This window comes from Schistocerca piceifrons, chromosome 11, assembly GCF_021461385.2.
Source record: "Schistocerca piceifrons isolate TAMUIC-IGC-003096 chromosome 11, iqSchPice1.1, whole genome shotgun sequence".
Lineage (NCBI taxonomy): Eukaryota > Metazoa > Arthropoda > Insecta > Orthoptera > Acrididae > Schistocerca > Schistocerca piceifrons.
In genome coordinates this window covers 4,762,629-4,778,153 of record NC_060148.1, presented here as the reverse complement: position 1 = coordinate 4,778,153, position 15,525 = coordinate 4,762,629, and the positions used below count along the sequence as shown (strand labels likewise).

The 15,525-nt window shown below is 40.0% G+C and overlaps 1 protein-coding gene across 1 annotated transcript in view; it reads left to right on the top strand.

The window, feature by feature from the left end:
- The window catches only part of LOC124720190 (zinc finger MYND domain-containing protein 11-like), a 221,012-nt gene that overhangs the window by 51,700 nt on the left and 153,787 nt on the right, over positions 1 to 15,525 (top strand). The window contains exon 2 of the mRNA XM_047245513.1: positions 9,444 to 9,526. Within this exon, the coding sequence (XP_047101469.1) occupies positions 9,516 to 9,526 (11 nt within the window). The 5' untranslated portion in view covers positions 9,444 to 9,515. The remainder of the gene's footprint in view (positions 1 to 9,443; positions 9,527 to 15,525) is intronic.

Below are 15,525 nucleotides of genomic sequence, written 5' to 3'. Positions count from 1 at the left end.
ATTTGTGTGTGTGTGTGTGTGTGTGTGTGTGTGTGTGTGTGTGTGTGTGTGTGTGTGTGTGTGTGTGTGTGTGTGTGTGTGTTTCGTGATGCTGTTTTTCTTGTGTATGTGGGTTTGGGATTTTTCTTGATGTCTCTCAAGGTGAGCTTTGGGTTCTTGCACAGGAGTTTGCGTATGGTAAGTTTAGTTTTTCATTTTCATGTTGTACTGAATTCGTCTATTTTGATGTATCTCTTTGTCGTATTACATTGTTCTGCGTCAAGTACGGGTTCATCAGCTGCAGTACGGAATACAAATTTTGCAGTCGTTGCTCTTTTTCCCTTACCTAGTACTAGTATCACTAGGATTTTTTCGGTTCTATACAAGGACTACTGAAGGCAAAAAGACAGACATACGTAAAATTTGTAGCCCATTCTTCAGTTGACATATATAGGTCAACTGAAGTAGAGGATACACGTTATAAAAGTCATTATTTCCCATTCGCTAGTGCTAGTATCCTATTCTTCAATTGACCTATAGAGCTCAGCTGAAGAGTGGGATACAAATTTACTATTGTCGGGCTTTTTATCGTCACTAGCAAGACCTATATAGGTCAGCTGAAGTATGGGGTAAAAATTTTGTGTGTGTAGTTTCTTTCCACCTTTGCGTGGTTGAACAATAGATGCCAATGTTACGTTCCTCGATTTCTTCGTCTTTGTTAGCAGTAGTATCCTATTCTTCAGTTGACATATAGGTCAACTGAAGTGTGGTATATAAGGATTTTGTATGTAGGTCTTTCCGCTTTCGCTAGTAATACAGCCTACATAAGAACAGAATGCTAGTAGTAGCAGAGGCAAAAGAATCAACACCTGCAAAATTTGTATCCTGTATAATAGGATACTAATGCTAACGAAAACGGAGAAGTCGACATACGTTAAATTTGTATCCCATACTGGAGCTAAGCTATACAGATCGACAGAAGTTTGAGAAACAACTCGTATATACGTCAACTGAGATATTCCATGCTGCTGTTACTGCTATCCCTTTTTTCTTCACTTTTTAATGGAAGTACTAGAACTCAAACAAGTGATATCCTTAACATTATGTTCGAAATATTACTGTACGTGATATATGTCAATCATCTGTTTCCTCTCCTGCATTCCGTTGTTCACGAACACTCGTCTTTGCTGTTAAATCTGTCTAATAAATCATCTTTCGCAAATTCTGAAGTCATTGGTCAAAGCCGACGTGTTGTATCCCGTTCTTCAGTAGTCCCCGTAAGTGAAATTAATGTGTTTATTTGTACTCAAATAACATGACCTAATCTTCATGAATTCCTTAATGGATGACTTACATATTATTGATTCACGTGTTTCTGGAATAACATGTAAAATCGTACATTGTGTCATCTGAGTATTACATTGAAAGCTGAAACAGCCTTCGCCTGTTGCTAAAAACCTTCAGTTAGGCATGGACCATCTTTAGCAGAAACAGCATTCATGATTTTTGAAAATGAAACAGCGTACCAGTTACATATTTTTTTCTTTTAAGACTTCACATGGGTTTACGAGACTTTATTCTCATGATTAAGTACTAATATTTACGTAGGTATTTTATGTGATATTTCGGATAATCACCCAAAAGAAATATGTCCGATTACAGTAGGTAGTAACAACAATCACACGGCTTGAGCAAGCAGTAAAGGAAACAAAAGAAAAATTCGGAGTAGGTATTAAAATTCATGGAGAAGAAGTAAAAACTTTGAGATTTGCCGATGACATTGTAATTCTGTCAGAGACAGCAAAGGACTTGGAAGAGCAGTTGAACGGAATGGACAGTGTCTTGAAAGGAGGATATAAGATGAACATCAACAAAAGCAAAACGAGGATAATGGAATGTAGTCAAATTAAATCGGGTGACGCTGAGGGGATTAGATTAGGAAATGAGACACTTAAAGTAGTAAAGGAGTTTTGCTATTTGGGGAGCAAAATAACTAATGATGGTCGAAGTAGAGAGGATATAAAATGTAGACTGGCAATGGCAAGGAAAGCGTTTCAGAAGAAGAGAAATTTGTTAACATGGAGTATAGATTTAAGTGTCAGAAGTCGTTTCTGAAAGTATTTGTATGGAGTGTAGCCATGTATGGAAGTGAAACATGGACGATAACCAGTTTGGACAAGAAGAGGATGGAAGCTTTCGAAATGTGGTGCTACAGAAGAATGCTGAAGATAAGGTGGGTAGATCACGTAACTAATGAGGAGGTATTGAATAGGATTGGGGAGAAGAGAAGTTTGTGGCACAACTTGACCAGAAGAAGGGATCGGTTGGTAGGACATGTTTTGAGGCATCAAGGGATCACAAATTTAGCATTGGAGGGCAGCGTGGAGGGTAAAAATCGTAGAGGGAGACCAAGAGATGAATACAGTAAGCAGATTCAGAAGGATGTAGGCTGCAGTAGGTACTGGGAGATGAAGAAGCTTGCACAGGATAGAGTAGCATGGAGAGCTGCATCAAACCAGTCTCAGGACTGAAGACAACAACAACAACAACAACAACAACAACGGCTTGAGAGGCAGAACTCCACACACGTGAACATCACATAAAATATTTCAGTATTTCCTTTTGATAATGAGAATAAATTTTCTTAAAGTGTCATATTAAGCACAAAAAAATATGCAACTAGTGCAGTGTTTCATTATTTATATCATGAATAACACAGTTGTAGGGATTCCAAAAACGCAAATGTGACAAAGCATGTATTTGTGTCAGCCAGCTGTTGACACTACAATGTTGATGTCACACAGAAGTACGCTTAAGTCGCAACTGCCTGCTGTATGACATCATTGCTGAAAGCTACGAGTGTAATCGCACACTTACGTTGTGCTACCAGTGCAAGTGCGAGTGCAATGCCTCCCCGATATTAATCTTGCCAGAAGTGACTGTGGTCATGTTACAAAAGTGGAGGTAATCTGATACATTTCTAATTAAATGTAGATAATACTTTATGGACATAAATTTTGGAGTACCTAAAACCATGAAAATTTAACTGTCCAGAGTTAAATATTACTCTCACTCAGATTGAACAAATTACTGACATCAGGAAAGCAGTAAACAAGGCCACACAGAGGCCTTGGAATACCATAGTATGGCAAATATTGAAGTGTAAATAAAAAACCGTGCAACATCTATATGTCAGAGTCACTGTTTTTGTACGGTCTAAATACTTCACAAGTTAAAACCCATCTACACACTTTTTGTTGATTGCAGCTTTCCGACTTACTGGCAGACACTATACAGGGTGCATATTTTACTAGGACATTCCAATAAACAGGACAAATTTTGATATAGAAATTGAATGAACTTGCAGAATGCAGGAGTGACACTAACATGGCATATATACTCGTGCTCATAAATTAAGGATGATTTTGATACATGGTGAAACAACGCTCCGGTGGGCGGTTTGCGGGTTTAAATCACCTCTGGGTATGACCGTGCGGTGCATTTGACCTGCGGTCGTGGCACGGTTGTGCTGGCAGCAGTCCACATACGCAAAGGTGTGTCGGTGCATGTCAGAGTACGGTGCAGCGAGTAAGTGTGCAGACGTTTACAGACGTGCTAATGGTGACTGTGTGTTGAAAATGGCTCGAAGAACACACAGAGGGGTAGAATACTAGGGCACCTGAAGGCTGGTCAAACACAGCATGGGCCCTCCGTGTGTCACAAAGCGTGATCTCAAGATTATGGCAATGATTCCAGCGGACAGGAAACGTGTCCAGGCGCTACAGTACGGGACGTCCGCAGTGTACAACATCACAAGGAGACCGATATCTCACCGTCAGTGCCCGCAGACGGCCACGGAGTACTGCAGGTAGCCTCGCTCGGGACCTTACCGCAGCCACTGGAACTGTTGTCTCCAGACACACAGTCTACAGACGACAGAACAGACAAGATTTATTCGCCCGGAGACCTGCCAGGTGCATTCCACTGACCCCTGGTCACAGGAGAGCCCGTAAAGCCTGGTGTCAAGAACACAGGACATGGTCATTGGACCAGTGGTCCCGGACGAGTCCAGGTATAGCCTGAACAGTGATTCTCGCCGGGTTTTCATCTGGAGTGAACCAGGAACCAGATAGCAACCTTTTTAATGTCCTTGAAAGTGACCTGTATGGAGTTCATGGTTTGATGGTGTGGGTGAGATTATGATTGGTGCACCTACACCCCTGCCTGTCTTCGACGGAGGAACTGTAACAGGTCAGGTGTATCGGGACCTCATTTTGCACCAGTATGTCCGCCTTTTCATGGGTGCAGTGGGCCCCACCTTCCTCCTGATGGATTATAACGCAAGGGCCCACCAGCTGCCATCGTGGAGGAGTACCTTGAAACAGAAGGTATCAGGCTAATGGAGTGGCCTGCCTGTTCTCCACCCCTAAACCCCATCAAGCACATTTGGGATGCTCTCGGTCGATGTATCTCTGCACGTCTTCAAACCTCTACAACACTTCAGGAGCTCCGACAGCCGCTGGTGCAAGAATGGGAGGCTATACCCCAGCAGCTGCTCGACCACCTCATCCAGAGTATGACAACCCATTGTGCGGCCTGTGTACGTGTACATGGTGATCATATCCCATACTGATGTCGGGATGGATGAGCAGGAAACAGTGGTGTTTTGTAGCACATGTGTTTCGGGATGGTTTTTTCAACTTCTCACCGATACTGTGGGCTTACAGATCTGTCTCTCGTGTGTTCCCTATGTGCCTATGCTATTAGCGCCAGTTTTGTGTAGTGCCACGTTGTGTGGCACCACATTCTGCAATTATCCGTAATTTATGAGCATGAGTGTACATTTATATGTATCAAAAGATGAAGAAAACGAACTAAAAGAACTGTGTGTCACTGCAAATAGCTCTGGTACACATAAATGGTACAGGAATGAAGGTAGAGGAAAAGATAGAGCATTCACATAAGTACAGTTCATTTTCTTTGTAAAGTCATTTATTGAAACAAATTAATTTTGGTTTTAGATTTTGAGATTACTGAAAGGATTATTTAATATGAGTGGGCTTTGATTTATGTCGTAAAGATACAACAGGGAGAAGTAGCAAGAGTTAATTATAGCACAAATGATAAAATTATTAAAACAACATTTCTGACATTAGTTGCGAGATAAGAACTTCCCAACACATATATATAGTTTGCTGAATAATCACCTAGCTGCTGTAACCAGTCTGTTGACCACAGTGGCAGCCCATAAATGAGTAGGGTAAACTCCTTAATAGCAGGTTGATGCATTTTGGTATTCCTGTTGCTTTGGGTTTATTTACCGATTGTCATTTTTTTATTAGTAGTTCACTGTTGCTATTTGAGTTTACATATTGTCAGTTTGGAGATATTGTCTGCAGCTCTTGGTCTGATGGCTAGCGTTCCTGCCTCTGGATCATTGGGTCCCAGTTTCAATTCCTGGCCAGGTTGGAGATTTTCTCTGCCCGGGGACTGGGTGTTTGTGTTGTCCTCATCTTTTCATCATCACCATCATCATCATCATTATTCGTGACAGTGGCTACAGTGGATTGTATAAAATTGGAGTGTGTAAAAACTGGGACTTCGTGCAGGAGCTGTTGACTGTGCATTTCAGTGCCCCGCAAACTGTACATCATTGTAGAGGTAGTGAGTGGAGCTTTGAACACTAGAAAAGTGAGTGACAAGTGGAGAAATCTGGGCATTTCTGATGTACACTTCTGTTTGAGTGCAGTGGAAGCAGCCCTAAATGTTTGCACCATGTGTAGGGCAATGCCGTTGGACACAGCCCAACAAGAAAATGGTTTTCCTGTTTTAAGGGGAGCCGGAGGTGGTCAAATCCAAAAAATTACGATTTTTTTTTTTTTGCTACCGAAAATTGATTGGAACATTCCTCTTCAATGTAAACTTTGAATTATTGTTCTACTCGCCCTAGAAGTGGAGTTATTACCATTTTCCCCCACGCCTGCAGAGGAAACGGGAGGCCGCTGAATGCATCTAACACCCTCTCGTGACTTCCTGGCGAACTACTTGGGATTTTCTCGGCCTGTTACGCATACAGTGCCTTATGTTACGCATACAGCGAGTGTGCAAGAGTTGGCTACATTGTTTTCTGTGACAAATGAAGCGCTAAGAGTGCGGAACATCGTCTCTTTGCTGTTTACCGTTCCGAATTAGTTCAGTGTTGCGCCTGTTGTTGGTAGTGTTATACTTCTTGTGTAAAGCGTTGTTCTGGTTACGATGCCACGTTTTAGTAACCGTGTATATAGGAAGAGGAAGAACGTAGGGAAAAGAAAATTAACACTAATACCAAGTTGCGATACTACAGTTAGTGAAACAGTGCATTCTTCTGCTAAGCAACACATGGCCGGCCATAGCCCTGTGACATCTTCTAGCAAATACTACCTTGGGGATGGTGACTCCAAAGGTTTCAAGACTATAGAGGAACTGAAACCATATGGAAATGAATTTGTAATTGAAAAGTTGGAATGTATTGGGCATGTGCAAAAGCGTACGGGTGCACTGCTTCGAAGGCTCAAACAAACTTTGGATTCAAGTAAGATCCGTGATGGAGGGAGAGGCAGGCTTACTGATGAGGTGATTGAATGTCTACAGAGATACTATGGGTATGCTATAAGGCAAAATACTAGTAATGTTAGTGACATGCGAAAAGCAGTGTGGGCATTGTTCCTTCATACTGCCTCTTCCAATGAATACCCTCAACACAGCCTGTGCCCAAAAGATTCCTGGTGCAAATATTATGCAAAAAAGATGATCACAAACATGGTTTGCCAGCAGCTGTGATAAATGCAATAAAACCAATTTTTCACGACTTAGCACAGCCAGAATTGTTACACAAATGTCTACACGGAAAGACATAGAATCCTAATGAGAGCATAAACAATTTGATTTGGAAAGTGATTCGTAAAAGGGTGTTTGTAAGCATAAGAACACTGCACTTTGGCATTTACGATGCAATAGCAACCTACAACCGAGGGAACAGTGTGAAGTGTGAAGTTCTGAAGGCAGCTGGGGTGAACACTGTACGAGCACTAAGAAATATTGACAGGGAAAGGATAAGAGGAGCAGAAAGGAGAGAAAGGCATATGAAGTATGATGGAACAACAGGCCAGAAAAGAAGACAGAAGATGAAGCTTTTGGAGGGTGAAGAAGGAGACCCTGATAATCCATCCTATAGTGCAGGAATGTATTGAGAAACTTCGATAGCCATTTCCCGTAAATTAGAATTTTTCGAATATAGGGAACATTTTCTCAAAACGCACTCGAGCTAGAGAGATGAAATTTTTATACAACACTCCTAGTGGTTAAACTTACATTGTAACACAGCCATTTGGCAATATGTTCAGTAGTTTCATTTCAGTTTAATTATAAAGCAATTGTTTGTAAAAAAAATTGGGTCATTAATAAAAAAAATAATTGGAAGGAAACTAGAAAAGATACTCCAAAATCCCTCTGTCATAACTGCAATACTAAACCACTCTATATGTAAAAAAAAATTCAAATTTTTCTATTTAGTAGTTTATTCATAAATGTTCCTCAAACTTAGTGATTTTAACATGGGCAGCATAGGCACCCCCGGCTCCCCTTGAGGAGATTTGTTTTGGCATTAGTGACTCACTCAGCATTCAGGAAGACCTTCAGTGTTTCATGAACATTGTTTAAACACCTCAGTCCACAATAATCGACTTGGGTGTACCTGACGAACTGTGTCATTCCACCGTCACGCGACATTTGCGTGCAGTAGGAGGGGTTCAAAAATTGGATGTGTGGATACCACATGCTCTAAGCCTAAACCGTAAAGATTAGTGGGTGGGTAGCCATATGTGCAACTCTGTTTGCTTGTCACCAATTGGCTCATGAACAACTCTGACCATTCCTATTGTTTATCATTTCTGGTGATGAGAAGTGGTGCCTTTTTGCTAATATAAGGAAAGGAAAGTAATGGTCGAGCCCAAACAAAGCAGCAACTCCGTGTACAGAGACCTGTACGCATGCACAAAAGATATTGTTATGCGTCTGGTGGAACAGCGATGGTGTACTGTAGTAAGAAATGCTTCCCCGAGGTGTAAGTGTCACTGCTGACATTTATAGTCAACAACTGAGATGTCTTGGCAGATGCATTCCAAGAACAATGACTAGGAAGACTGCGTGAAGTATTGCTACTCCCACCCGCATTCTGCTAGACTGACAAAAAATATACTGGGGTTGGGTTGGGAAATCATTCTGCACCCACTTTATTCACCTGATCTTTCACCCTCAGATTTTCATTTTTTCCACTTCCTGTTCTATAACTTTCAAAGAGCTTCCTTTCGGTATGAAAAAGCGCTCTGAACGTGCCTCTATGTGTTCTTCGCCTCAACCACTTGACTTCTACAGTCCTGGGATTGAGAAATTACCATAGTATTGGCAGACTGTTGTGGCGTACCAGCCCAGTAGAAAGCATTCAACTCAGTATGATTATGTCTTCACTGTCCCTGATGGGTGACTGTCACCTCACAGTTTGTCACAATAATTTGTGAAGGAGGCAGCCTAATCTGTGTGTTCAATAAGTTCACTGTCCAATAACTTCAGCAAAAGAAACATCTGCTTGGCACACAGCTTACTGGACTGTCCACATGGTGTACTTTTCAAGTTCACTTTGTGAGGTCACAGTCCATGATGTGATAGTACTATAATAAATTTCTATTTTAAATTTGCTGTCCACGATATGCGTTGAAACAATTCGGGTTGTACACAGAGTACTGTGTTCACACTCTTTAAGTGTAATTACTATTTTATGGTATTATATTCGTAGAAAAGTTTTTATAACACGTGATTATAAATGAATAACTACACATCATCAGATAAAGTAACAATTACGGAAATAGCAGCTACAGAATGAATATAGGAACAAAATTACAAAACTAATGCTATTGTAAACCCATCCTAAGGAGAAAGGGAAAAAAATGGTGTTATCTTGGTATCTTCACAGAAGCTAAGGCATGTCTCTAATGATCTATACTACATACTTTGCACAGGAAACACTTTCTTCTCAGTGATCAGTTCCCACAGAATGTACTGCATAATACATTAGTGAATGCAAATGGTAAAAGTAAGCAAACTTTTTGACGTTTGATCTCCAAGATCTAATCTTACGTGTAATGCAGAAATTGCAGAACTTAGATGTTTAAGATGACGTGTAATGTGTCAGTTCCATTGACTGTTCTTATCAGTATTAAAATCTAAGAATTTAGAGTACTTAAACAATTTAGAGTATTTGTTACATTTCTTTACATTGTCAAATGCTGCAGTTTCCCCCTTAGGCTTGACTCATCTACTTCGGTTTCCAGCAAAAAAATAACGAGTTTTGGGAACATATATTTGCAAATTTGTTTACAATAAGTTTTGTGGAATATGTTGCTAACCAGTACGGTGTGTGTATTTTTCAGGTGCCGCACATTCGAGGGTGCGGCATGTGAATTTATCTTCTCTCTCCTGTGCCAGAACAGAGCCGGTACACCATGAACAAAAAGTGAGTTACCTCTGGACAGATACTTCATCTGGCACACTGAGAAATTAACATAATTTGTTCTGTGCTTCTCCTAGTTTTATGCATGTGTAACAATTAATTGCATTATTGCTTTTTTAACACTACTTTGCATTTACTCTGACATTTAAAGGAACGGTGTAGTGCGGTCATCCAGAAAGTAAATTCTAGTCGTTTCCACAGACAGCAAGAGTGCAGTAGTTAGGCAGGAATGTGTAGACTAGTTTTTTAAGAACTTTTAACAACTGTGTGTGAAACAGAAAAGCTTGTATGTTAATCAACCTTTAGTTGTTCTCAGAGTGGCTAGCTCGTTTCCGCCTTTAGTGGTAAGCCAGGCAAGTGTTCTTGGGGTGGGGTTAATTTTGGTAGTATGTAGTATTTTGTGGCGTAACTTAATTTTCGTAACCCTCACTCAAAATCATTGTTCCAATTGATTTGACATGATCCAACCTGACATGCTCTGTTGTGCCATTCGCTTTCTGTCAGAGTAGCAATTGAATACGATGTTCTTCATTATTTGATGTAATTGGATAGGTAAAAAAACCTGTTCACCAAGCGAGGGCAGGAGAACACATTTACGAAGGTTTTAAAATTTGGAAGCTTTCGGAGCCAGTGGTTTTTCCTTGTATCAGGAAGTTTGAAGGGTAAGGAAGAGGGTTGAAGAAAAAGGACTGGTAAAGTTTGGGAAAAGGGGTAGAGTTCGGAAAGTCATCCAGAACCACAGGTTTGGGGAGACTTACCAGATGGGATGAGAAGAAAAGACTGATGGTCGGGAACTGCACAGGACAAGATTTGAAAACCTGAGAGCTTAAATGTGGGAGATAAGATAATACGAAAGGCAGGTATTACTGCCAAAACATCCTGCACGAGTTAATAAGAGCAGAAAGGTAAGTGCATTGTATGTGATAGAGGTGGGGGGGGAGTGTCGAAAAATAGTCAGCTCGGAAAATGCTGGATATACAAAACTGAAATGAAGTAAAGGAAGGAATAGTTACTGTGAAGAAATGCTGAGACCAAAGAAATTAATGTAAATTAAGGCCAGGTGGGTGGTGAGAACTAAGGACGTGGTTATAGTGCAAGTTCCTACCTGTGGAGTTCTGAGAAACTGGTGTCTGGGGAAGACTCCAGATGGCACGTATCACGAAACGAGCACTGAGGTCGTGTGTGTCATTCATAATTTTATGTAACAGCAATCTTATTGTGATAAAATTATTTGAAAGTGGTCTTGATCGCAGCCGATGTTAACTTCTGAGCGGTTTCGGCCTCTTTAATTACAGCCCACCATCAGACTTTGCACCATCTGGATGATGGCAATGGTGCCCTTTTTTGCCTTTGCTTACGTGGTTAAAGTCAAGTATTTAGAGCATTAACTCATTTGTAAAGTAATCAGACATTTGAAGCTGTTTTATACTTGGGATTTCGTGGAAGGGGGGGGGGGGGTGTTCATATCAGGGGTTTACTGGCATTTATGTGTAACTAGCTGCAATGCCTGGGATGTTTTATATCTGCCACACAAAGTGATTGGTCCTGTGCCTTGTTGATACTCATTGCGAATGCAAGCCACGTGGGAAACTGCAATCGGTTTAAATCGACAGGCGTATTTTAATTTCTGAATGTCAACAGAATGCAGTGAATGAATATGTCTTCACCTGCGGCATTAGTAACAATCAGGTTCTAGGCTTCCAGTTTTGACTTTCGTATAAACCTGTTTCAAACCAAAAGTTTAGCAATAACAATTACATCACAGATTATGCTTTCATTGCAAAAACAAACACACACACACACACACACACACACACACACACACACACACACACACACACACACTCGCTTATGTTCAGTCAAATGTTCACTAGGAGACCTCAGATTATGAAATCTTGTGTAGACGGTGATCTTCCTCTTGTCTTGAAGGTAAAGTGTGCAATATTTCATAAAGACTGGAATAAAACTTTATTTTTGTATGGATTACGAACAAACAAAAGGACACTTTTCTTATATATATATATATATATATATATATATATATATATATATATATATATATATATGCAAGGAAATGTAAATGAATTTGTGTATTTGTCAGCAACTCTGTAAAGCGTTTCACTCATCCATTCAGTGAAGAAAATTAGGCCAGCCTTTAAGATATATCGGAAACAATCCCTGGATTGTGGCTAAGCCATTTTTCCGCAACATGCTTCCTTCCGGGAGTGACAGTTCGGCAAAGTAGACAGGAGAACTCGTGTGAAGTTTGCAGAGTAAGAGAGAGGCACTGGAAGGAGTGAAGCTGTTACACAGGTTGTGGTAGCAAGTCGTGCACAGATAGCTCAGTCGGTAAGAGCATTATTCGCAAAAAAAGTGCCGGGTTCGAGTCCCAGTCCGGCTCGCGCTTGTAGTCCGTCAGGATGTTTCTCTGCAAGTACCGTCTTGTACAGCTTGTATGTGTCTGCCTGGAGGCTCCAGAAAAGCCTATAGGTTGCTAAATGCTCCTTCAAATTACCATAACTTGGTCTGCCCTGCCATACTGGACAACGAATGTTAGTTGAGAGTTCCCACAAAAACACGTTGTAACATTACGAGTCAAGACAGCTGTAACGGAACTTGAATAGCGTAAAGTTATCGTTAAAAACGCACGCCGCACGATTTGTTACGATTTGGTCGGTCAAAATAGTAGTAACATGCTTTTGAATACAATTAAAATATAACGGCGATACCTGTTTAGCGTTATTGGAAATAATATGTAATAAATTAATGATTAAGGTAGCCGATCCTATAAGAAGAGGTAAAATTGGGCATATTAAGGTGTTTTGCTTTATATCGACTAAGCCGATGATACGGCGTCTTTTTTTTCCGTTTACTCTTAGAAGAAAAAAAAAGAAAACCAGTAACGAAGTGCCAATTGTGCGTTGTGAAAAATATAGCGGCGAATTTTAAATAGCTGCAGTGTATAATCAGACTAACAAATGGACATTCAGTTACGCGAAATAGCGGACAGTGAAGTGTGGTCATTAAATTGAGTACACCTACAGGGCGGTCAATTCCAGGATAAGTCTATTCGCGTCTCACGAGGCACGCGGTATTGAGACCGTTTTTTTTTATTATATCACGGAGAGCGGGCTTCAATTTATAAAAAGGAGAAAAGCTGTATCATTATCATTGACTGTTGGTGTTATGCAACCAAAACTGTTCATCAAAGGGTTTCGGTGAATGAGTGGTGAATGCGAAATGAAACTGTGAACAAGTTATGTTAAATAAAGCAGAAGAGACAAGACAGTTTGGTCGTATCTGTTATTATTCCATAAACCGTAACATTTCTTATCGTTGTACGAAGCCTTTATAGACGATCGTTATGACAATTTGCTTTGAAGGGATCTCGTTACGAGTTAAGTTTTGGGGACCTGGTCAACAGGGGATAGTTCGTAGATCTTAACTACTGCAGCTATTCTGGAATCAGGTGCTACCGTGACCGTTGTGTGTTGTCCATGGCTTAAGGTCATCATATCTCATGCTCTAAGATCGACGCGCCTTTCCTCTTGGTGTAACGGTGTCTCACGGTAACCACGACAACGCAGACGGCGAAGGAAGATACGGTAGAACGTGAAGACACCGTTTAAAATTTACAGTAGGTCTCATATTTTGATAATCCGTTTGGAAGTCAAACATATTAACAGTTAAGTTAAAAACATGAATGGCAAATTAGGAGATAACCAGTAACCCAGTTCTTTAAAGAATGAAACTCCTGTGTAGAAAACAGCTTCAAACATCTGATTACTTTGCGAGTGAGTTTATCTGTAAATTTTTTGCTTTTAAGTACGTAAGTGAGAAAGTTTCATAAAGGCTTGACATTTCATACCAAGTTTGTTTGAATTCTCAAATGCTGAGCGAATGAAGTAGTCAGAGCATTTGTGCTCAGTCAGTCATACTGGCTAGAGACACACTCTTTAGTACTTGTCTTGCTGCGTTACACTTTTAACTTAAGATTATACTTCTTAATGAATACATTATGACCAAATTTTAAAATATTGAAAATCAAATTTTTGTCACCACTACAATTGCAACTGGTATTGCATTCCAGATAACATTTTAGCGGTATAGGTAAGACTGATAGATGTCGATTGGGCCGTGGATTGTTTTTTCAGCCAGTGGAACTTACTTTGTGGATGACCTTCATACCTTGCTGTATTATTATTAGAGATATTTTCCATTTCTTGTAATACTGCTCCTGTTCTATGATAGCTTAATTTGAGCTGTAGTATTGCAGGTAGAACTGGCAACAGCATGAGGTGATGTGGGGTAGAATGGAGACGTGGTGTGACGGTGGCTTTAGTGCACTGCTGTTCGAGCTGTCGTTTACGGTTTGCCTTGCACACCCACGAGGAGAGGTGGTGTAAGGTTTTTTCAAAACCGTCTATACAGTGGTTTAGGTTAGGGTCCCACTTATCGCCCTGCAGCTGTTCACCACAGTGGGCCCTTGTTTGCATGTCATAGATGGAAAAAAAAATTTGTTATTTTGCTTGATCATCTAGAGCTTTAAAGTTAGGAACACGATTCAGACTAGTGGTGTTGTGTAATGGTCGAGATACATCCCTCGTGTGCAGATGGCTGTAGGCTTGAATCTCATCGGGTACCTTGAAATATTTTATTTTTAAAACAACATTACTATGGAAAGGATAGTTGCTACTCACAATATAGTGGAGATGCTGAGTCACAGACACGCACAACAGGAAGACTGTAGGAAAGTCAGCTTTTGGCCAGCAAGGCCACTGTCGGAAATAGACCACACACACGCACGTGTAGACGCAAACGCAACTCGCCCACATGTGACCACAGCCTCTGACTGCTGAGGCCTGACCAGAGACTGTTTGTGTGTGTGTGTGTGTGTGTGTGTGTGTGTGTGTGTGTGTGTGTGTGTGTTCTGGGAGTCTATTTCTGAGGAAGGCCTTGTCAACCAAAAACTCACATTCTGACAGTCTTTTTGTTTTGCCCGTCTGCTGCTCAGCCTCTCCACTATATTGTCAGTGGCAACTATCATTTTCATAATATTGTTACATTCTGTCGTGGAATTTCCGTTGTTTTATTTTTAAACCTTTATAGAAATGACTTCTCATAAATTTTTATTCAGTTTATTGATTTGTGTGATTTTTTTTTTTAACTCTAATCCTTTGTCACATTAATCGTCTTTTTAACTTTTCGATTTGTTCTCGTTCTTTCTTCCTGTCATTCTAGTTCCATTTGGGAGATATGTGTGTTCGGATTCTATTATTTTTATTTATCTATCTGTCATATAATATTTAAATTTTTGAAGATCTGATCTATCAGTTAAAAACAAGGCAAGATAATCAATTTTTATTGACTGTTCGATGGTGTCAAAAATGTATTTTTTGTTAGAGGGTATAAAATGATTTGTATAGTAAGTGTCATAGAAACATTTAAAATATAAATTGCTATTGCCCTATGGACAAAACAACACAGATGAAGATTTACATGAAAGAAGGGAGTAGGAGTAAACCGAAGTTCAGGCAAATTGAGGAATAGAAATAATGAGTGCAATAAAATGGGTGAAAATATAAAATGATAAAACAGAAGAAATTAAATCAGAGTTTAATAATTAAAATAACATAAATAAAGAAGGAAAAACGAGAGCAAATAAGATCTTTAAAATGCTGATTAAAATGATGTGAATAAGGATTGGGAGTGTAAAAAAAAAAAATTTACACGTAAACCAATTATTTGAGTAAAAATAATGCTCAAAATCGTTTCGATATAGATTAAAAAATTTATTTCAGGGCATGTAGGGGATTTGAACATGCAAACTTCTGCGAACGGTAATGCACCTTAACCATTACACTACCGTGACGATCCATATATAAGTACTGTTTTTGACTCTCTTTGGGAAAATTGAAAATTCAAATTTTTTTTTTTTTTTTCATGGATTACTCTCGACCAAATGCCAACCGGGGTGAATCTTGGCAGGGTCCGATAACTGG